The sequence below is a fragment of the Eutrema salsugineum genome, unplaced genomic scaffold (genome assembly GCF_000478725.1).
Source record: "Eutrema salsugineum unplaced genomic scaffold, Eutsalg1_0 scaffold_8, whole genome shotgun sequence".
Taxonomy (NCBI): domain Eukaryota; kingdom Viridiplantae; phylum Streptophyta; class Magnoliopsida; order Brassicales; family Brassicaceae; genus Eutrema; species Eutrema salsugineum.
The window spans coordinates 3404499-3427017 of record NW_006256414.1 but is presented as its reverse complement, the minus strand read 5'-3'; the positions used below and the strand labels follow the sequence as shown (position 1 = coordinate 3427017).

The 22519-nt window shown below is 35.8% G+C and overlaps 1 protein-coding gene across 1 annotated transcript; it reads right to left on the bottom strand.

Annotated features, from left to right (window-relative positions):
- Window positions 1-9728: 9728 nt before the first annotated feature.
- LOC18009959 (kinetochore protein Nuf2) lies at window positions 9729-12845 on the bottom strand. The gene is made up of 12 exons (XM_006392007.2): window positions 12682-12845; window positions 12126-12344; window positions 11939-12029; window positions 11694-11873; window positions 11501-11590; window positions 11311-11418; window positions 10854-10907; window positions 10567-10681; window positions 10317-10474; window positions 10121-10216; window positions 9972-10031; window positions 9729-9832 (listed from the first exon to the last, which is right to left on the bottom strand). The coding sequence occupies exons 1-11, from the start codon at window positions 12843-12845 to the stop codon at window positions 9984-9986; spliced, it is 1323 nt and encodes a 440-aa protein (XP_006392069.1). The 3' UTR covers window positions 9729-9832; window positions 9972-9983.
- Window positions 12846-22519: the final 9674 nt, after the last annotated feature.

Here is a 22519-nt window from a genome sequence, read left to right as displayed (position 1 = left end):
ACCAACGTATCTCTCCTCCCCTATTAATGATCAGACGAGAAGAGGAGAGAATGGAATTCATTGAGAAAATCTATATACTTATTTGTATAGTGATTTGTTTATGTCTTACGATTCATAACGATTTCAGTCTTTCGCTTACGTGTCAGCTCCAACATAAATTTCAGCTGTAAAATATTTTTCGTCATATATTACAATTACGTATCATTTTTTTATTGGTTTTTATCTAATGATGTGTAAAAAAGTATTTAAAACAAACCAGTCTAAATTATTGTGGTTTAATTTTTAATTTCATAGTCACTCAACCCGTTTGTATAATTATGGACTTGCTTGGTAAGAATTTTTGCTTTTGACTTTTACTTATGACTGTTGACTTTAAAAATTTTTGGCTGTAAAAACTGTTTATTATTTTAAAAATAATAAATAATTTTTTTAAAAAATAGTTTACCCTATATTTAACAAAGAGTTTTAAATATTTCTGAAAAAAATAATATGATAAGAAAAATTTATATAAAATAGATCTAAAAAAAAACAGAAAAAGAGATTATAATTAATCAATTAAATTTTGTTATGAATAAATATATAAAAGTTTATAAAGAGATTTGAATAATCTTGGAAGAAGAAAAAAAGAAAGAAAAAATAAATCTATATTTTTTTACTTTTATTTTGTAAAAACTTCTCTTACGTAACTTTTGAAAACTATGACCAAATAATAAAAAGTGTGGCAGTTGAGACTTTTTACTTAATAAAATTATAAAAGTATGCCTAGTAAAAAAAGAGCTTTGAAGGCTGTTAAATGCCTTAAAAGTCTTAAAAGTCTAAACCCAAACAAGCTCTATTTATAACCGAAATTTAAAAAAAATAACAAAAACATTTTTTTAATAATAAAAATATATATTTCTTAATGTTTACTATTTCTTATGTTTCGGAAATTTAGAAAAAATCTAATTAAAATGTTAAAAGAAACAAAAAAATATTTAAAAAAATAATGGAATGTCGTTTCAAAAAAAAAAAAAAACTGAAATTCAAAAAAAAATCTAACAAAAAAAAATTAAAAGAAAAAAATATATATATCTAACTTATGAAATGACAGTATTTGTGATGTTTAAAACACATAAAACAGTGATCAAAATCGAATAAGTTTTTATAATACTTCAAAAAATGGGGGAATTGCTAAAAATATGCCACAATTTGAATTCAAATGCAAAAGTATACCCCAAATTCAACCTATTGCAAAAATAGGTCAAAAGGGTAGAGAAATTACTATTATCTCCTACATGAGTAAACAAAAAACGGAGAGCTCTATTACGATTTTAACCCTGCGAAGTCTGCAAATATTAATAAAGTCTGCAGAGCAAACTTATAAGAAGTCTGCTATATTATTAAATTTTATATTTAAAATTTAAAATTATATAAAAATAATTTAAATTGAAATTTGTTTCTATAAATCAAATGTCAACAAGTATGATCTATATAAATTATAATTTGATAAAAATAAATCATTTTAAACCATCTAAGATAAACATCAAAAGTGAATAATTTTAAACTAGGGTTGTAGATTTCTTTATAAGTCTGCTCAAACCGTGAACGAAATTAAAATAAAATATTGATTTAAACCGGAAATAATTAACCTAACCAGATATAACCAGATATTTTTGCCCTATTATATAAATGAGATTTTACCCTAATTCAGAAACTCTCCACTTTGATCCATCTCTCCAAAAACGGCGCTGCATTTTCTTTGTTGCTGTAATCCTCTTTCTTGCTGTTCTCCATTTTTGCTATGTTCTTCGTTCACTTGAGTTCGGATCTGCAATCATCTACAACAAGGACCAAGTTTGGGACGACCACGTAAGAATGTGTCCCATTTAATTATTTTACAAATTTTTGTTGATTTCATCTTCTTCTAATGCTATTTTGGTCGTTTTCTTTGTTATTTCATCTTATTGTTAGTACCGATCAACCAGAACAACACACCTCCTTCTCCTCCGCCGTAATCGTAACCGCCTCCGATGAGAAGGATGATTCGAACAAGCAGATCGTTCTGGCGTTTATCACGAAATCGGAGACGAAGAAGGAAAATATTCGGCCGGTGACGGAATTTCGGAGGACGGAATCGACGATAGAGAGACTGAGCAGTGAGGAGTTTCGTTTGAAGGTAGAGAAATTCATAATGGAGAAGAAGAGGAGTCTCGTTCTGGAAAACGACGCCGTCCAATGGCAAGGGCTTGTTTGTGCTGTCTCAGGCTATGGCTCGTGCTAAAAGTTAACTAGCAAGTATTAAAAACACATATAACTGGGAAGATAATTTTAGGAGCTGGTGACTTTTTAGATTCGCTGGTCTTTATGCTCTCATCATCAGAGATGCTTATGTTTTACGACGTTTATCTTTATTACTAATAATAATATAAACAAAGATGGGTAACCTTTTTTTTTTATTATGGCGCCTGACATAAATATATGTTTTGTTGATTTCATCTTCTTCTAATTTGGTCGTTTTCTTCCAATCAGTATATGTTTGCCAGATCTATAAGATTTAGGTGTGGATGATAAGAATAATGCAAAAAACTGACTGATTATGTGAAAAATTTGGTTTGCGGCCGCGAAAAAGAGTTGCAGAACTCGAAAAACCTAGATAGAAGACGAAACCAAAATTACAATTATGCCCTTTTAAAAACAAAAAAAAATAAGGTTCGAACCCACGTACTTTGGGCAACAAGTGGATCTGTTTCCACCAGACCACAAAGTTTGTTAACGTTGTATGCGTTAATAAAGTAATTTATATACTATCAAGACCGTTAACAAAAGTGGCCAATAGTTAAAGTTGAGGACAAACCATGACAGGTAAATGCAAGAATAACTGATTTTCCAAACTTATACAAATGCAAGAACAATAACAAATAAAAATAATTGAAAGGAAGTAGACTTCTAAACTTCTTTAGAAGTCTGCAAAAATAGTTAAATCAAACAAGAAAATTCATTACTTTGTAATTATAACACATAACAACGTCAAACTCATATAGATGCAACACAAAAAACAAATAAACATGTCAAAACAAGAAAATCATTTTTACAAGTAAAAAATATTTCAAAAATGAATTTTTAAGAAAAATAATTAGGCAGACTTCTTATGCAGTCTGCTATGATATGCTAATACGTAACAGCAGACTTCATCTACAGACTTCTTTAGAAGTCTGCTTAGATGTGCTAATTATCTTTCAAACCAAAAAAATTCATAACTTTATAATTATAACACATAAACACACCAAACTCATACAGGTGCAAGAATCATACATAAAATGCATTTACAATTTAAAATTTAAAAAAAAAACATTACAAATACTTTATAAAATGCATTTTAAAAATTTAAAAAAATACAGACATCCGTTCAAAATCTGCCGGGGAAATTTCACGTTGAAGTCTTCTAAAAAGAAAAGGTTATTTTTGCAATTGACCAAATATTTGACTTTTCGTAGTAGACTTCTTTTTGCAGTCTGCGAGAAGAAAATGTTATTTTTGCAATTGACTAAAAGTTTGACTTTTAGAGCAGACTTCTTAAGAAGTCTGCTGACGAGTAAAAGAAGTCTGTTATAGTAAAGAAGTCTGTTTATGAAGTCTACTCTACAAAAGAAGTCTACTCAAGGTTATTTTTGCAATTGACCAAAATGTAGACTTTCGAAGCAGACTTCTTTAACAGTCTGCTTGTAGGTCAGATTTGCATTTGACCGAATTTTAATTAAATAAATAGCAGACTTCTAAAAGAAGTCGGCTATACAAGTCAAAAGTGGTCAAAATCTTGGTCAATTGCAAAAATAACCTCTCGAGTCAAATTACGAAATAGCAGACTTCTTTAGGAGTTTGCTATAAAAGTCAAAGTTCGACAATTTTTTTGGTCAAATGCAAAAATAACTTTTTCTTCTCGCAGACTGCAAAAGAAGTCTACATGATTTTTTTTGTTTACAAAGGACAATTCGCAGACTTTTGAAGTCTGCTTACACAAATATTAAAAAAAAGTCAATTGCAAATCTAACCTCTGCGTTGACTAGCAGACTGAAAAAGAAGTCTGCTTTTGCGAAACAGAGCTAAATGTCAAAGAAAATGAAGTAGATGTTTACCTACTTCCAATTTAAACTCGATTAACTTTGACAAACACCTAAAATTTTGTATAGCACCGATAACAAACTAGCTAAGTCGTTGTTATGCAAGAATCTCCAAAAATAGATGATTTATGAAATTGGAATTTATAAGAATGAGCATGAAAGAGTTTTTTAGATGAAATTGGAGAGAAATCTGTAGGTAAAATGAAGTTATAAGCGACACAATAAGCATTTAGAGCTTCAAAATTGGTTGGGCAAACATTTAGAGCTTCAAAACTGGTTGGTAATGGTGGTTGGCAAAATTGAAGAAGATGGCATTTTCGTAAATAAATGATATATTTTAGGATGGTTGTGTCTTTTTAGTATTTTTAAGAAAAAACAAAAATTAAAAACATAATGGCATTTTTGTGAATATATGTGGTTGTAAGGATATAGTAGGGAGAAAGTGACATTTATTAAAAGGGAGAAAAAAAAGGTTATTTTTACATTTGACTTCAAATTGTGGGTTATTTTTGAAAGTACCCCTCAAAAAATTAGGGGAAAAAGCTTTAAAAAACCACAACTATTTAATATTTGTCAGTTTTCTACCCGAACTTTTTGCGTTGCCAGAAAGCTATATGAACTAATTTTTTGATCAAAAAACTACCTGAAATATTTTATAGTTCCAATTTTCACCCCATGATTTTATGGTCGTTAACGGTCAAACAGAATTAGTAAACTTTGTTATTTTCTAAAACAAGAAAAAGCTGAAAAAATTTTCAACTATTTAATCTTTGCCAAAAAATACCTGAACTTTTTACGTTATCAGAAATCTACATTAGTTAAATTTATTTTCACGTTAAATGACACTAAAAAACCAAAATATCAAAGAGTTTACAATAACTAAAAAAAAAGTTATCACAAATAGAATTCGAAATAATATGATATCTTTTTTTGAAATTACGATATATTTATGACTAAAGATTTTGTAGAAGAGTGCTTCATTTTTGTTTTTGGGCTGATTTAATCTCCACTAAGATGATCTTTGTAGATTATTAAAAATATTTATCACACTTTATCTCAGTTGATCACCTACTAATTTATATTTATTACTCTATTATGAGCCACTGAGATCACTGTTCCAAAGAGTCGATAAGTTAGGAGTTTATATTCAAATCGTCTTTCGGAATAGATGTGGTCTACGATGAAAAACAAACCAATACCAAATGAATAACCATCAGCGAATGAATCTGGGGAGAACCATTAATGGATGTAAGGTAGTGGAGTAGAAGCTGAAACCGTATAACAATTCAAGTTTTTTTACACTGAAAAATTAGCTTGTGTGGGTTTTTGGCAACATTAAAATTTCAGGTACTTTTTGGCAAAGATTAAATAGCTGAAGGTTTTTTTTAGTTTTTTCTTGTTTTAAAAAATAACGGAGTTTACTAATTCTGTTTGACCGTTAACAGTCGTGAAATCGTGGGATGAAAACTGGAACTATAAAATATTTTAGGTAGTTTTTTGATCCAAAAAATTAGTTCGTATAGGTTTCTGGCAACGCAAAATGTTCGGGTAGGAAACTGGCAAATATTAAATAGTTGAGGGTTTTTTAAGCTTTTTCCCCCAAAAAATTACGTCTAAAATACATTGAACAGTGATTAAAAGATCTCAAAACTATTAAACTAAATTATTTAGATACTACTATGTTTTTATTTACTCTTTTCTATTCAATACTGTTTTTACGATCATGTCTTCCAACTTTAAAATACAAGAAAATCTAACAAACAAATATACTCAAGAATAAAAAAATGAATCCAAACTACTATTAAATTTTTAAATAATCAAATGGAAATTATATCATCCCGTGCAAGGCGCAGAAGAGTTAACTAGTCGCAGATGAATTACCGAGAGATTATCAAGTACTTTTATAACAAGTAATACAAGTTGGAGATGGTGTAGAAGATGAGATTATTTAGGGAAGAAGCATCAGTGAAGATTCAAAGAAAATGGCGAAGGGGCAGATCATAACTCTTCCCTTGGACACAACATTTAAGTGATGAGAGAAGCGGAAAGATGAGTGAGAGAATGTGTGGTACATATCTTATAATAGAGAAAACATATAGTAATCAGGGATTTCTGATTTCACATGGTTCTTGAAAACTAAACTCTGTAATAGGAATTAGAAGATACAATAAAAAGAACTGTCATAAGTGTCTTCAACATTCTGGTTTCCATGTTATACGGCGCTTACGGCTTCTCACAATAGAGAATAATGGAAGCTAAAGAAAAAAAAATTCACACAGTTCAAACAACAACAACAATGTAGTTGCTTCTCTTCACAAGTGTAATTAACCTTGAAAAAAATGTCCACAACTGTTGAAACAACAACAATGTGGAAGCTCTCTATTGAGTGTTTTTGATTGTTGACCTCTGGTTCATGTATTGCTTCATTGAAGCTCATTATAAGGGTCAACGGGAAGTTTAGAGAAGAGCCTAACCATTCGCTTCAGCCTCATTGTGAATCCACAATGTGGATGAGCACCATTCCTGTAAACATTATTTGTAGTCATCCTTGACTATGATAATTAAGTATAACCAATTTGTATGATCCAAATTGGTCCAGTTTGTAATTTACCTGAATAAATTAGTATATGTGGAGACATCAAAGTTGCATTTTTTTTTTGCCTTTTTCAGCAATTTTAGGTCATTGATACATTGGCCTCCTGATATGACCTTGCCTAGTACAAACCGAAAAATTACTTATCAAAAGTGTTGGTAAACATAATTCGTAGGAAGACGTACATGAGGTAAATAGTAAATAATTAAAAGATGTATTTCTCAAGAAGACAGCAAAGGAGTTGTCAGGATCATCTGCACAAGGCATGGTGTAAAAATGGGCTACCTTCCAGAGGAAGGCGATGCAGTATGTAAAAGTTAGTGTTGTACTTGTTTCAAATATCAAAATCAACAGGTTTGCAGTTGCAAGATACTGAACTAAAACTAGCCAAATTATATCAAACGAAGATATATAAAAGTGGTGGATTACTTTTCTTCAATGAGATGGCCAAGTTTTCTCTCTGATATTGTGTCTAAACGTTCATAAGGATCTAACTTCTCACCAACATCCTGTCAACGCATCATGATTACCAAATGTTATTGATAAATTATCCGAGCAACTCCTCAAGTTAAATGAAAAATATAAAGGCCAGTCTAATCATACATTAAGCATTTAAATCCCCTCTTCAAAGCTTATCCTCTGTGTTTTGGGCAGAAACTGCAATTTAATGCCAATTTAAAAAACACAGTAAAACACAAATAATCTGTTTTAAGTGTTCTTTGCTCATCCAATAAAGACGCAAATGTTACATTCAGTGTTTCAAAAAGATGATGATTTCTGATAAGTTCGAGTTCCTTTGGGAACATCTCATTTATCTTAGCCAATAGAGCAGATTTAAGTGATCCACCATGTCTATTAACTACAAAAACAATAAAACACTCTTAGTAGAGTACAAAGAGATGTACATGAGAGAACACATGTATAATATTTTACTTCAGTATAATCATTTTCAATCAGTATGTCCACCTCAAAACAAGAGAAGAAACATGGGTTGCGGAGGATATATCTTTTACGGTAAAGACAAATCCTTGCCAAAACTTCTACGGTTGATGAGCGCACAGACTATTAGTCATCATTGTTATCTCCTCGTAATAATGAAGGGTCTCAAGCACACAAAGAGGCTACTTTTCACTACTATCACCCATAATTAACAGTGTGATCTCAATAAAACTTTTCGATAGTATGAGCTCCCTAAGTGTCTACAGAGAAACAACAAAAAAAAAAATCAACCAAATCAAGGACAGTGATGATATTTTAGTATTCACGTATAAAAATAATATTTTACCTCGCAAACTAGAATCATTTTTATTTTTAACTTATGAATAAGTAGCACAAAAAATAAAGCCTTAACGATGGAGCGATAATTGTGCATTCTTTTTCAAGCTCAAACTGAATATGGTTTATTCTTCTCATGGAGTTTGCAACATCATCTTTATTGCAAGAAAAGTTTCTGAGGATTCTGTTAGAGATGAGTGATTTCCAGTGATAGTATACCATAGATATTTCTGAGCAACTTTTTTTATTTTACCACTAAATTAAGAATATTTTAATTAAATCTACCTAAATTACTTAAGAAAAAACAAAAAATAGTAGGGGTACGTGACACCGTACTGTCCTTACTCCCTCCGCCCTTGTATACCTTCGAACAGAAACGATGTTGGCAAGATGAACAAACTGTGTTATATATGTCTTGAACAGTATCTGTATCCTCTAACTCAAAGAGTTTGTTGCACTGACAAGGACATAACTTAACCTAAACAAAAAAAACAACATAAAAATTAGCTTTTGCATTTATAGAACAAAATTATTAAAACAAATGAGCTACCAACATTTATGTAGTGATTTGTTTATGTGTCATGCTCACAGCGATTTTCATGGAGTTTGCAACATCATCCTTATTGCGAGAAAAGCTTTTGAGGATTCTGTTAGAGATGAGTGATTCTCAGTGATAGTATACCATAGATAACTCACAAATGTATCCTGTGAAAAAGAGACTGATTCTGTTAGAGATGAGTAATTTTTAGTGATAATATATCATAAACAACTCACAAATGTATTCTGGATGGGAAAGAATATACTGATTTTCTGTGCAATAGTGTAGTTTTGACACTGTAGACGCTATTAAAGTTCAACTGGGTGCCGCGAAGACTCAACAAACCAGCTGATATTTTGGCTAAACATTATCTTCCTCCACTACAGAACTATGTGCTTCATTCCTATGTACCACATATTATTACAAATGAGTTACATTCTGACTATGTACATTTTCTACATTAATAAAAGTTTCTTCAGGCGTTAAAAAAAAAGACGCTATTAAAGTATTAAATTTAGACGTTGATGTATATAAGGATATGTATAAGGATATGTATCCTTGATCGGGACCAAAATTCTTACAGAATTGAATTAGCAATGTATGTCATTTCCTTCGAAACACTATCAAAATAAATATACACTGACACTCTCTTATTGGCTTAAGACTCTATTTGGTTTAGAGGTTTACCTTTTAGAAGATTGAACTGAGAGGAAAAAAACATTTTCCCTTTGTTGAATCTTATCCAGATACCTTGGGTTTTGTGTTCACTCTCTCGAATCCTTCTCCAATTCTAAGGTTTTTTGCTGTTCTTACTTCTGCAAATCCTTAGATCATTTACTCTCCGATTAATATCCTGTCAATACTAAGGTTTCTTGAAGGTGTTTTGGACTGTTCGAAGGTGGGTTTGTTGTTTTTATTTTTATGTTGTGAAAATATTGGCTGATATGGATAAAGCTCTCATTATGTCCCTGATAAAGAGGACTTGTCTTTTGATGTGCCGAACCTTCCTGTGTAGTTCTTGTGAGAAGAATGTCTTCAGTGTGATGGGAAGACTTCTTAATCTCGACTGTCAAAAAATATCGATTCTGATTCTGGATCTGTCTAGGAAATGGCAAAAGTATGATAGAGTGCATGGAGTATCTTTATTATCTAAAGAAAGATTTCAGTTCATCTTCAGAACTGAACAAGATCTAGATATGGACAAAGGGCTTTACTGCTTTAATGAGTGGGCTCTGGCTATGGAAAAATGGGTGGATCAGCCACCGAGTGATTATCTGCCGTTCGTGGAGTTTTGGGTTCAGCTTCGTAACATCCCGGTGAATCACTTAACTAGTTACAAGAAAAGAAAGAAAATAAAAAACAAGCCAAACTCATCACAATTTTTTTTAAATAAATCACAATAGGAATTTACTAGTGTTTGAATGTGCAGAAACATTACAATCCCGCTCTCACTCTCTCTCTATCAAACCTTCCTTCTCCATTAGAAGCTTGGCAGGAACGCTCCAAACGACACCGTGTATTCATGAAACTGCGACCATTAAAGACAAGAGCTCAAAGTGATTTCATAGTGATGCGCAACAAGAGAGATGGGTGACAAAATTGCAAATAAGAAAAAACCTGCTTCACGATCTCTTCATATTTAGCGGCTAACTGTTTCACTTTCGCTTCTCCTGACTCTTTCACCTGATTAGTCTTGGCAGTATTGTCATCAACCTGTTGATATATAAACAATGAAACCTTACGCCGATGATAAAGAATTGGTGCACAACAGATTCATATCGTTATATGTTCAAAAGCAAATGACTATTATTACCATAGCTATGATCGATTCAACATCTGTTTGCCTGACTTCAAGTTGACGTTTTTTGGATTCAACTTCCTGTTTTAGTTCATTCAGTTGTTTCGTCCAATCATCAAACATGACTCCTTTCTCTTTCTCTAACTGCTTCAATGATTCGTGCAACTGTTTCACTGTTGAAAGAATAGAACAATTATAGCGTCCGACCCAAACTAAAAATTGAGAAACAGTATCCCAAAAAGGGAAGAAATAGACAAAGACTTGCCTACTCTTTCCCGGTCAACCACTTTCGCCTCAAGTGATTTGTAAGCTGCCTCATCTTCACTCAGCTTAGCTTTCTGAGCTTTTAAATCTTTCTCCATTGCTTTCACGTTAGTTACCTGTAACATCATCAAACACACTTAAGAATATAAATGAAACACTCAATTCAAAGACACTTTACATCTCATCCCGATAAAGTGGAAGGGTCTGTCTCCTGCCACATGCCAGAGATGCAATGCATGGTTCACAATCTACAAGAAATGAAAGAGGAAAGAAGCTTTTTTTGGTCACCTGTTCGTTAATTAATTGTAGTTGCGCAGATGACTTTGATATTTTCTTGAATGCCTGCAAAAGCCACCCATAGATAGAATGAACTTAAGCTCATATAATGAAAGCATAAAACTGTTGCACGACTAAAAAATGGATTAAACAGCATATACGAAGGTCTCAATCTATATACTGTCCACCTGGGATTCACTCAATATACACCAAAAATAAATGAATTTCTTCCTAAAGCTCCTGGACAGTATTCGTGGAGTATAAAAAAACCATAGCCGGTTAGAGCAATAAACACCAAACTTAGTGGAATAATGATATTGTTAAAATCCTATTTCTCTAACCAAATCGTTTCAGAAATTTCCACCAGTTAACCATCACGTTGCAAAAAAAAAGTCATAAATGCATTTAGTTACGGTGCCGACCAATAGGATTTAGTAATAATCTATTGCTTTCATTATTTACAATATACCTTTTCGTAAACCTCTAGAATGGCAGCCTTTTCCTGGAAAGTTTCCATTGCTGATTGCTCAGCTTTCTTTGTTTCCCCGAGCACTAGTTTCTTCTCTTCTAAAGCCCCCTGTCTCCACAACAAACATATGAACTAGTGTTGTACACACAACCTTCTATAAGAACTAATGCTAGTAGGAAAAAAAATGTACCTGCAGCTTGTCTGGGGATTGAACAATCTGTGAGCGGAGGTTTGCATTTTCTTGAACAGTTTGTACAAGGTCAAACTCTGCTTTGGAAATCTGTAGAGAGAAATACACATGTCAGGAGCCGAAAAACGCCGCTCTGATTTGTTTATTCGCCAACTTAATCAAAGTAAGTTCGAAGAAGCTCTCGACTTCTTACCTCGTTATCCATTTGTGTACTGCTCTCTCTCATTTTCTGGAAAGTTTCTCGCAGTGACAGCTGCTGATTATTCAGTCCTAAAATCTTTTGATTGAGCTCTTCAATATTCGTTTCTAGCTCTTGGACAAAAGGCAAATCCCTCTCGCAGGCTTCATCAAACTCTGCAATCTCTGCATTTAACTGCACGGATAGCCTTCAGAAAAGATGATGGCTTATCTATGAGATAGAGATGTTTCTTGCATTACCTGGGAAATCTTCTCCTCCCACTGCTTCCGCTGCTCATCAAGGATAGTCAACTCTTCTACCATTGGTCTTATAAGTTCCATTTTTGAATTTCTAGTACGAAAAATAAACATGAGGGCTTCAAACTATAGAGAGCTCACCTTCTCGAAGTAGAACTACAGAGAAAAAGACTAAAGCATAAGGACATACTTGTGTAGACTAAAGTTCAAAAGTGCGCTGATGAAAAACTCGGTTCGGGAAGATTCTGGCTTTAAGAGATCCCTGAAGTTGATCTTTAGAGGACAATCAACCATATCTAGCATATCTTTCAATTTCATATAAAGATTCATCGCCGGAGCTGAGGTTGCATGATGATCTGGATTCTCCAATTGCTCCAAAGCCTCAAAATCAACTTGCCCTTTGTCTTCTCTGCCGTGGATTTGTTGAAATTGGAAAAATCAAATTGAGAAACGAAGCTATTATTATACATTCGAACTCGCTAAAGCATAAACTAACCAATAGTGATAACCCCAAATTGAAAAAAAAAAAAAAAATTAGGGTTTTCAAAACACCAGCAAAGCGAAAAACCCATAATTTTCGAAAATTCCATTGATCATAAGGATAATTAAACATAAGAGATGAAGAATTTTCGATACAAATTGAAAACCCAGATTTGAATCAGACGCGTTTCAAAACAATTCCAAAATTCGACGGTGAAATCAGTCTAGTCTAGAGCTAGGTTACTAGGGTTTGAAGGAATCCATACTCGTTGAGCACGCCGAGAGAGATAAGAATTCTGGTGTAAAGCTCGGAGACGAAGTCGAAAGTAGGGTTCTTGAAATCGGCATCCTTAACGGTGGCGATATTAGCTTCCGTGAGGACCGTGATAATGTCGGAGCGAGAGAAGTTCGGATACTCGTAGGTCGACATCAGTTACAGTTGGTCAGAATTCGATTTCGGTTTCGTTGTTTCCTGGATTCGAAAAGAAACTGAACAGAAGAGGAACCAAAAGTCGGAAAGAAAGGAAAATGAAGAGACTTCGATTTTCCCGCCTATACGAAGGGCACCGCCTATTCGAAAGAGATACCCGTGACAGTTTGTTTTCTCTAGTCAAATCAAAATTACAGAAATAATATACAAAATTTTCGAAAAATAAAATATTACATAAACATATCTATCTATAAGTGGCTTTTTAAACGAGAAAGAATTTTAATTTTTAAATACGTACAAAATGGATCTTGCAATTGAAAATATTAGTTTTGTTTTAAAAATAAGGGTCTACTCATTTACTAAATTATATGATTTTTTTTTTTGAAAGTTAACATAAGTATCTCTAAGTTTAAGTTTAAATTTTACTACTCTACAAAACATTTTAAGAAAATATGTTAGTTTGTCAAACCAGCTTTATCTATAATCATTACATAGGTATATTATAATTTTCAAAAAGTATGAAAACAAATTTTCTTAAAACTTTTTAAAAAAAATAATGGTGAGTTAAATCATAATCTAACATAAAAAAAAAATTAAAATGTTTTTTGTTTTACAATTTTCACATGATATTGCTAATATGACGATATTGCTAATATAACGCATATAAGAAAAAGAAATTTACATTCAATGACGCTTTTTCACTATCTATTTACAAGGAATGACTCTTTCATTCCTGATGACACTTTTACACACTTTTGAGGAGTAAAATTACGGTGTCCACCCCCAACGATTTTTGTTATTTACAAACCGATTTCTGGTTAAATATACCGGTTTTACCAGCCATCCGGCGCATATATCGATCTCCAGCCATCCAGTAAAATTGCTGCCTTCCTGTTCATCACAAATTTCCCGACCAGCCCGCCGGAGACTAATCATATAGGTGCCCGACAGCCTGCCGGAGACTAATCATCCAGTAAAATCGCTAACGTCAACATTTCGCCTCTTATAGAATACTCGGCATTCTCCTATGTAGTACCGACAATAAACGGCGATGGAGAATGTCCAATAAACGGCGAACTACGGCGGTGGAGCTGTTAAACCACTTTCGCCTCTACGAACCGTTCCCTGAGAGCATGATACATTTTTTCGTTATGTACGTGTCCATACATCGCGTGATGAGTTTCGATTTCGACATCTCTGTGCTTCCGCCTATGATACGTGTGCATACACCGCTATTCCATATCCTCACCTATAATTATAGTGACATACCCCACATCATAGCCACACTAATCCACATCAACTATATGGACATCTACCGCTCCATATTGTATACCATCATCTTAGCTACACTAATCCATATTAACCATATGGACATAGCCACACTTATCCACATTAATCCAAATTAGGCAATATTGTTCCACATTAACTATATGGACATAGCCACACTTATCCACGTTAATCCAAATTAGGCAATATTGTTGGCACAACGGCTATGTTGTTACAATGGTTATAGTACAAATATGTGGTGTACAATGGTTTACTTATACATGGATGTGTCCATGTAGAAACGGGATTCATTACATATGGAAGCAACCACGTGTAAAGTTTATCTGGACTAACAAATTTGGTTAGGCTCTTGCCTCTGACTCACAAATTTCTGGGTGTCAAGTTGTATACCACAAATATAAATAATTGCTTTCTCATCGTCCTGTCCATGGGCATTTCACATATACCACGTATATAGAACCTGCAACTCTCTGGTTCGGGGCTCTTAACCCTGTTATACAAACTAATTAAAAATTTGTTAGTCAACGGACTACTGCAACACAAATTTCTCTATTATCTTTCCCGAGCTTAAAATATGGCGAAGAACCGCACCTGTTCAATCGACGACGCAGGATGACAAATGAACAAAGTACTTCGTTTAATCACAGTGCTTCCTCGGCGAATTCAGGTTCATTATCCTCTTCACATAGATTTCGTCAGATCGTAATTCGAGTGTCTGTGAAAATTTTGGTTTATAAGTTTATACCATTTTGGTCCCGAAAACTTAAGGGTTGAGTCCAAGCTTGAGGCGTGGTCCTCGGCCTGGAGAGAAAGGCTTTCCAATTTCATGTATTTGTGGAGAGTTAGCTGTTATAAGAACTTCTGGCACATCTAAAAATCCTGGGAGGATGTTTCATTGTTGTCCGAAAGCATCTGAGAAGGTAAACATTGATATGAATTAGTCGGTTTAGCCGCATTTTTCTAGTTCCCATCGACATTATTTTACTACTCGTCCCGTTTACTTAACACTTTTATTATGTTCAAGGACAAAAACCATTTGTTCAAGTGGGTTGATGAGTCAATGCTAGAGGAGATCGAAGACATGAAAGATGTTCTCCGTTCATTTGTGAATGAGATTGAGCTCCTTAAAGTCATAATTCGTGGATACGAGAACAAATTTGAAGCAACGAAAGCAGAATTTGTAGGATATGAGAAAGCTCTTTCAAGAATGGAAGAAGAGATACGGTCTTTGAAGAAGATGATGATCTGTGAAGTTGTTATCATTGATTTCTCCTACTTTACCTAGGCTTAGTTTCTATTTGAGGTTTTTTGTGTTATCAACCGTTGTATGCTTCGTAATACTTATGTTAAGATCTTCTAGACTTTTTGGTTGTCTTATTTTGGGTGTTTATATGGACACAACCACGGCAGACGCGGACGTAATATGAAGTTAGGGAGCTAATTGAAATGTGTATGTAACGCTCATATGAATATATAATTAGGGTTTTTGTCCAAAATAACTTATATGAATCACCTGAAACTTTAATGACATTAGCCGATTTACGGACATGCCTACAGTTGCTTCCACATTTGAGGACGTTCACTCATGGGTGAATTTAACTTTACTCGTAATGCATAAAACATGTTCATGGAAACGTCCACAAGTACCACTCATCCATGCTGTGATCGTTGCAAAACTGTCTTCCAATAGAGCGTAACGCTCATATGGTTATGTAATCAGAAACCAAGTGATTATGTCCAAATTAACCATATGAATATGCTTTGGCCGATTTAACTATTGTTACAATATGCTTCAAGACGGTCCACATTGATGCACGTAATCATACACATGTCCTGTCCACCATACGTCTATGCACGTAATCATACACTTCCGGCCCCTGCTTTTACTTTACTTGGTCCTGTCCACTCACAGACAAAGGTGTGGATCAATGTACATTTCCCACAGGAAAAAAATGTTGTATTCTTATGCCCACAAGTACCTGAAGTTACTCATTTGTTTGGATGGGTCAGTTTAACTCACTTAAGTTCATGTCCACAGAAAAATTTGGTATGTTCAACATATTTCGTTTTTACGGACGCGACCACATATACGCTATAAGATAGTATGGACCATACGTGAATCCAACGGAGACGACCACCACACGACCAGCGTACGGTCAAATCACCGTCTCTTTGTACTCCCTTTTTTATGGCAGTCCACGTGGGTTCGCTTAATCATCTTTCAACTTCTGGTAAAATACCAATATTATCCCTGTCGATTAACTTACCTCATAAAGTTAAAAACCCTAACTCAACCTCATTTCTTCTTTGTTTCCCTTTTCATCTTCGGCGGTAATTAACCTCTCATCTCCGTTCAAACGCCGTCCAACGTTTCTCCCACGTCTTAATTTTGAACTGACGCGCAAATGTCTGGTATGTTTCTTCTATTATCGTCCTTTTTCACAATACTCTCCGGATCCCATTTAATTACTTTCCCCTTCACTAAACATGCAGAGGAAAACCAACTTCAGGACAACCGGCTCCCCTTGCGTTTATTTGCTACTGATAGATACCAAACCTGCCGCTTAAATGTCTACTCAAAACCAGACACGCTCACAGTTATCCGGCATATACTCCGGGATTCCGCTGAACTACAACAAATCTTAAATTCGAGTTTCGGAAGCCTTTTCGATTTACCCGCCAACCGCGCACCAATATCGTGCAAACTCATCCAAGCCCTACTTGCAAGGCAACTAGTAACCAAGCAGAAGTATGAGATGTGGACGGTCTTCGGTGGTCAGCCATTACGCTTCTCGCTCAACGAATTTCAAAGCATTACCGGCCTCAACTGTGAATTGTTCGAAGAGGGCTACGAGACCCCGACATCTGAGGTTGTTTTGAAAGAACCTGATATTTATTGGAAGCGTTGGATCGGCGACGATGTCAAGACCACCTGTGTAGATATTGCAACCTGGCTCCGGGATGACAAAGAGATGGATTCCGCTCGAAGGATCCGCCTGGCCTTGCTGCTTATTGTTGACTGTGTGCTCATTGCCAACCACCAAACGCACACTCCTACGCCCCGCTACGTGAAGATGGTTGATAATCTCGATGCTTTCCTCAGTTTTCCCTGGGGCAGAGAAGCTTTCCTAAAGACCCTCTCCTCCATGAGGCCATCTAGATCTCAATTGTGCAAGTCAAAAGAGGGTCCGGACTCTTTATTCTGCAAACAACTCCAGCAGAAATCAATTAAGCTAAACGGTTTTCCACTCGCTCTGCAGCTCCTTGCTTTCAGAGCTATTCCCGCTCTGCTTGAAAAGTTGCCAGACCCAGCTGATCGACCACGGATAATAGATCTCACCTCATCAGGATTCCCAAACAACTCAGCCGTTACTCTGAACGATGTGCTCGACGCTGAAATTGATTGCAATGTAAGTCTATAACTGTCTAACTTCTCTTTTTTGGGTTTAGCTTCCCTAACTATAATTACGCTGAGAGCAATGTATGCACAGGTAACTATATATTTTTTTGTGTAGTGGGTTGTCAATCCAATAATTGATCCTTCCCCAAATAGAGGTGTAGGCGTTGGTGAGTGGGACGACGAAATTCGCGATAGGAAAGTGGAGCACATGGTTGACCTTATCAAGCATAACCACGTATTTGTGGAGGACGAGTGGCCTGGCGGCGACCATTCATGCCCATTAATTGTACACCAGCCGTTTTCTCCACACGCCAGTCACAAAAGACACATTTTGAATCGGAAGAAAGGCAAAGCAACTTCAAAAATTGTTGTATGCGGTCTCCCTAAGCAACAGGTTACTTCTTCGAAATCTAAGGAATCTCGTGCCTACGTAAAGAATTTTTTGGATCATTTGCCAGACGCACCAAGTGATCAGCTCTTTTGGCTAGCCAACCATTTGGCTGAGATTTCCTATAAAGTTCACTCATTGCAATCAGTTCCCCAAGCTACTCCCAAGCGAACGCGCTCTCAACAGAAGAAGCCGGCGTCTTCTGGTCGGTCTTCGAAACGTCGTCGCGTGTCCACACCTATCCCACAATCTTCGTCCACATCCACCAAGGAGGCGGCTATCAGGTTGGACGGAGATCACCAGCTGGACTCATCCAAAGATCAATCGGAAGATGACCTCCATCCACCTACCCACGTCCATCATGTATGTTTTGGATTACGTCCATCATGTATGTTTTTCATCATCCACGTCCATTGCAACTGATACAGACTATTTCCGTTTTATGTGACCAGGGATCACATCAAAATATGGATGAAGCGGAGACCATAGCTGTTGCCCCTTCTTATTACCTTAATTTATAATTACTATATTTTCGCATCCTGTTGTTCTATGTCTGATAATTTTTTTGTTTAAGGGGCCTACGACCTCCGATACTGATCACGTCAATATTCCCAATGTAATTCAAAATTCCGGACAGAGTCCTGAACACACACACGCTGTTGACCCCAGCTCTGAGAATGAAGGTTCCTCAAGTCAGGTATTGAAACCAACACAACTCATTTAAGTTTCGTAAAGCAAACATGGCTGGGTATTCTGTTAACAATTATTTTACATCCTAGGATTTGCCGTTAACGCAGCTGCCAAAAGGCGTCACCGAATACTATCCTAGAGCGCTTGGCCCAATTGCGACACACAATAACGAACTAACTACGACAGAAGAACCACGTGGACATAACAACCTGGTACGCGAAATTTATGTCCACATAGTGTTATATCCACTAGACAACAACGATGCTCAATATCACATGAATTTGGCGCCAAACAACTTTATAGGCACTGGCCGTTGCCCCGGCGTTGAACCTGTCCGAAAATGCTCCATCTACCAACGCAACTCCCGTCAAGGTTGCGTCAGGGTTTGAACAGGTAAATAGCATAACGTTATTATATTATTGGATGTGGCCGGTTAATCGTATTCATTTTCAATCCGACCATGTTTACTCTTCCTAATTATACCTTTCCTCCTCAGATCTCGCTCCAAGAGGGTGGGGGTTTACCGAAGGGCCAAACCGACTACAAGGCTCAGGTAATACTTTAGTAAACAGTAAATATGTTTTACGTTTAGAGTCAAAGTGTTTTGTAGTGTCCGCTGAACGCATAGACTCACTAACATCTATACGTGCTTCCCTAGTTGTATTTCCGTTTAGACTTACGCGGATTGTGTGTCTCAGAAATGCTTATAGGCCGACCTCAACACCGCCGATGGTCTACACAAAACTTCTGACAAGCATCAAAACTTAGCGGTAACACATAAGATTAGTTCAGGTTTCCAAATGATCCCCGATAGGAGTGTTTACGTTGATCGTGTTCCGTTGTTTCAAATTAGGGCCTGTATTTCATTGATAATGATGAAGGCATCTCAAATGTTGTTGCTTCTCTTAACACATGGCTGCCTAAAGATTTTGCTGGCTTGATTGATTTTGAACATATAGAGGTAACCAATCCATTTTTTGCGGTAGTTGGTAACTATACCAGTCCTTTTCTAAGCTGACTAATTTATGTCCATATCAACTAACGTTTCAAACGGTCATTTGTACTTATATATAAATTTGCCTTGTATGACTGCTAACGTTACTGTGCTATAGCAGGATATAAATCTTGAAGCACGCGCCGATGTCACCAAGGTACGCTATGACATCCAAAACGGCTATTACAAATGTAGCTCCGCAACATAGATACATTCAATTCTAATTGCTTTTCATGGATTACTTCACAAACGTACAAGACTGTCCACCTCCTGGAATAGAAGCTACAGTCATCAAGGAATTTAACCTTGAACCTGCCAACCTGGTAAACATTTCATCTGGCCATCCACATATTTATTTCCACAATATGAACACTGCTTAAAATTCGACATATAAATACATCCACGACTACTCATGCGTACAGGCTTATCCATTTGTCTGACCATCATTATAATACTACACATACAAATCCACCTAGTTACCCACACACCGTCCACCAAGATCTATTCCTGCTAAACATGTAATTACATATCCACAAATTCACTTCCATTGCTACAAAATCCTTTGGAAGGAGATCAGGTCACACCCCTTTCATCCGGCTGTGCGCGGTCAATGCTGCCACCACTTCCATTGGTAGAGCAACCATTGCTACCCATTGGTGGTGAAGACAATCCCACCACCGCGGATGTACGTGTCCAGGTAAACTACAGCACATATAGTTAAATATACGTACACACTTTGTGGGTTACAAATAACTTTTACTCGCCTCAATAGAAAATAGGCGACCCATGAACAACGGCCTATGACCACGCCGGCTCAGACTATGGCATCAAACCAAACAGAAACCCCACAAAAGAATGATCACCAGATCAGACTATGGCATCCATCGCACTCAGTCCGTGATCCTTTAGACATTCTTCCGGTCATATCTGAAGAACAGTTCACAGAGTTCCATCATGCCCTGTTATCATCTCCATTCAGGTTCCCATCTGGTTTTATATATCTTCTTTTATAATCACAGTTGCGGTTATTTGACTTCATAGTTTATATTTATTATCAGGAGTCATACACTCCCATGTGGTCAAGCACTTAGCAACGAATTTTTCATTGCTCTTGCTGACAAGGACAAATGGACAACGCCCCTGGTAAATGTTATTGGCCAGCTTAACTTGCCTGGTGGTCGGGTATTTACGGATTCTGGAATTTACGCTGCCACGGTACTGGTCATAACAGGTTACGATGCACTAATCCAATTTGAACATCTGGACACTCTGTGGAACATCCGACCAAGATAGTACTTATCACATCCCATCCTATGTAGGATTCCATCTTTTTGGTTTTTGTAAGTCCATGTTAATTGTGGATGCTGTCAGATCACGATGTCCTTTTTTTATTATGGTACTCTCAACTATTTCCTAAACTATAAATGTCTTATAAGTATAAGCCGTATTCTATAGTTCAATTAGTACTCGTTTATCGCTAAAGGAATTTACCGTCGGGGTTAAACCAAAGATTCCAAACATATAATATCTACCAAAATGGTCGGAACCATCTAGACAACATTTCGCCAACATGTACAGTCCTGAACTAAGAAGCCTTGTCTTCTCTACATGTTACCAGTACACCGTTTACATACAAAGGTTAACATTTTTTACAACGTCAATGTGTACTAGCGTATACAGTCACCTTTCCCCGATACGTCTCCGCAGCGACTAGTAGGTGATAGTTTCACCTGATAATCCACATCTGGGGTACTTTGGTCGTAACCACATATAGCGCCGCCTAACCCCCACCACTATTTTCGCTAAAATAGTCAGACATCCATGTCAGCACTGTTCCAATCTATACCTCTCTCCTACCGGGTTATGGACATCTCCACATATACTTGTTCAAGTGTCATCGCCATACAGTGACTCGCCATAAATCGGAACTTGCGAAAACGGAAATGTAAGAAGTAATCTGTATCGATCAATCGGCGTTCCGATTTTACCGTCGCTCGATGCGAGAACAGAAATGTCGTTTTCTGTAACGTGTCGTTGAAAATTGCCGTTTCCGATTTCAGTAGTGGATTCCGGCATCGGAGGGTAAGAATAGCATCCACTTTCGGCGACGCAAACCGACACAAACCAAAGCAAACCGACACAAACCAACACAACTCAAATCGAACTGTAGCGTTGTTTTGTTAGTGGGAAGGAGGGGTTGAAACGAAATTTCATATCGCAAAACTATGAAAAAGTGCCATCAGAATCTAAAGTGTCATTTTCTGTAAATATGTACTCAAAAAGAGCCATTACATGTAAACGAGACTCTATAAGAAGAGCATAAATACACAAGAGTGTAGATGGTCTTTGGATTCTGATTGGAAATGTCTTCACAACAGCTTTTCCAACCCAATATAATTTGCAACAGTTTTTCAGACCTCATGCATTATGTCAACACTGTTGCATCAGGTTCTTATTCTACTATTATTTTCATTTAAACAGATAAGTTAGTTATTTTAATATATATTAATATATATATATATACCATTAAACATAATCTCAGCAAATTAGTTTGACCTTGTAACTTTTGTTTTTGTGGCATAGAACTTTATGGAATACAAATGAAGTTGACTTCCATTCGAAGAGATTGTTTACGTCACTTTCATAATTTCTATTATGGATATTACAAGAGGTTGAAAACAATTTGTGCAAAACTGCAAATCATGTGCATATCAACTTTCACTAAACACTTGATGTAAGCACTAGAAAAATGAGAGAAATAGAGTTCTTGATGCATCTATGGTAATATATGACAATTACACACCAAACAAATTAAAAGTTCATTAGTTATATTTTATATATATTTATTCCATCAAAAAGCTTTGTTTTTAAATTAATGTTTTATATATTTTTTACAGGTAATGTAATATTTTTTA

Coding starts and splice junctions, on each gene's coding strand:
- LOC18009959 (XM_006392007.2), bottom strand. CDS start 12,845: ATGTCGACCTACGAGTATCCGAACTTCTCTCGCTCCGACATTATCACG. Junction 12,345..12,681: donor TCTCTCGGCGTGCTCAACGA/GTATGGATTCCT, acceptor AATCCACGGCAG/AGAAGACAAAGGGCAAGTTG. Junction 10,682..10,853: donor TACAATTAATTAACGAACAG/GTGACCAAAAAA, acceptor ATGATGTTACAG/GTAACTAACGTGAAAGCAAT.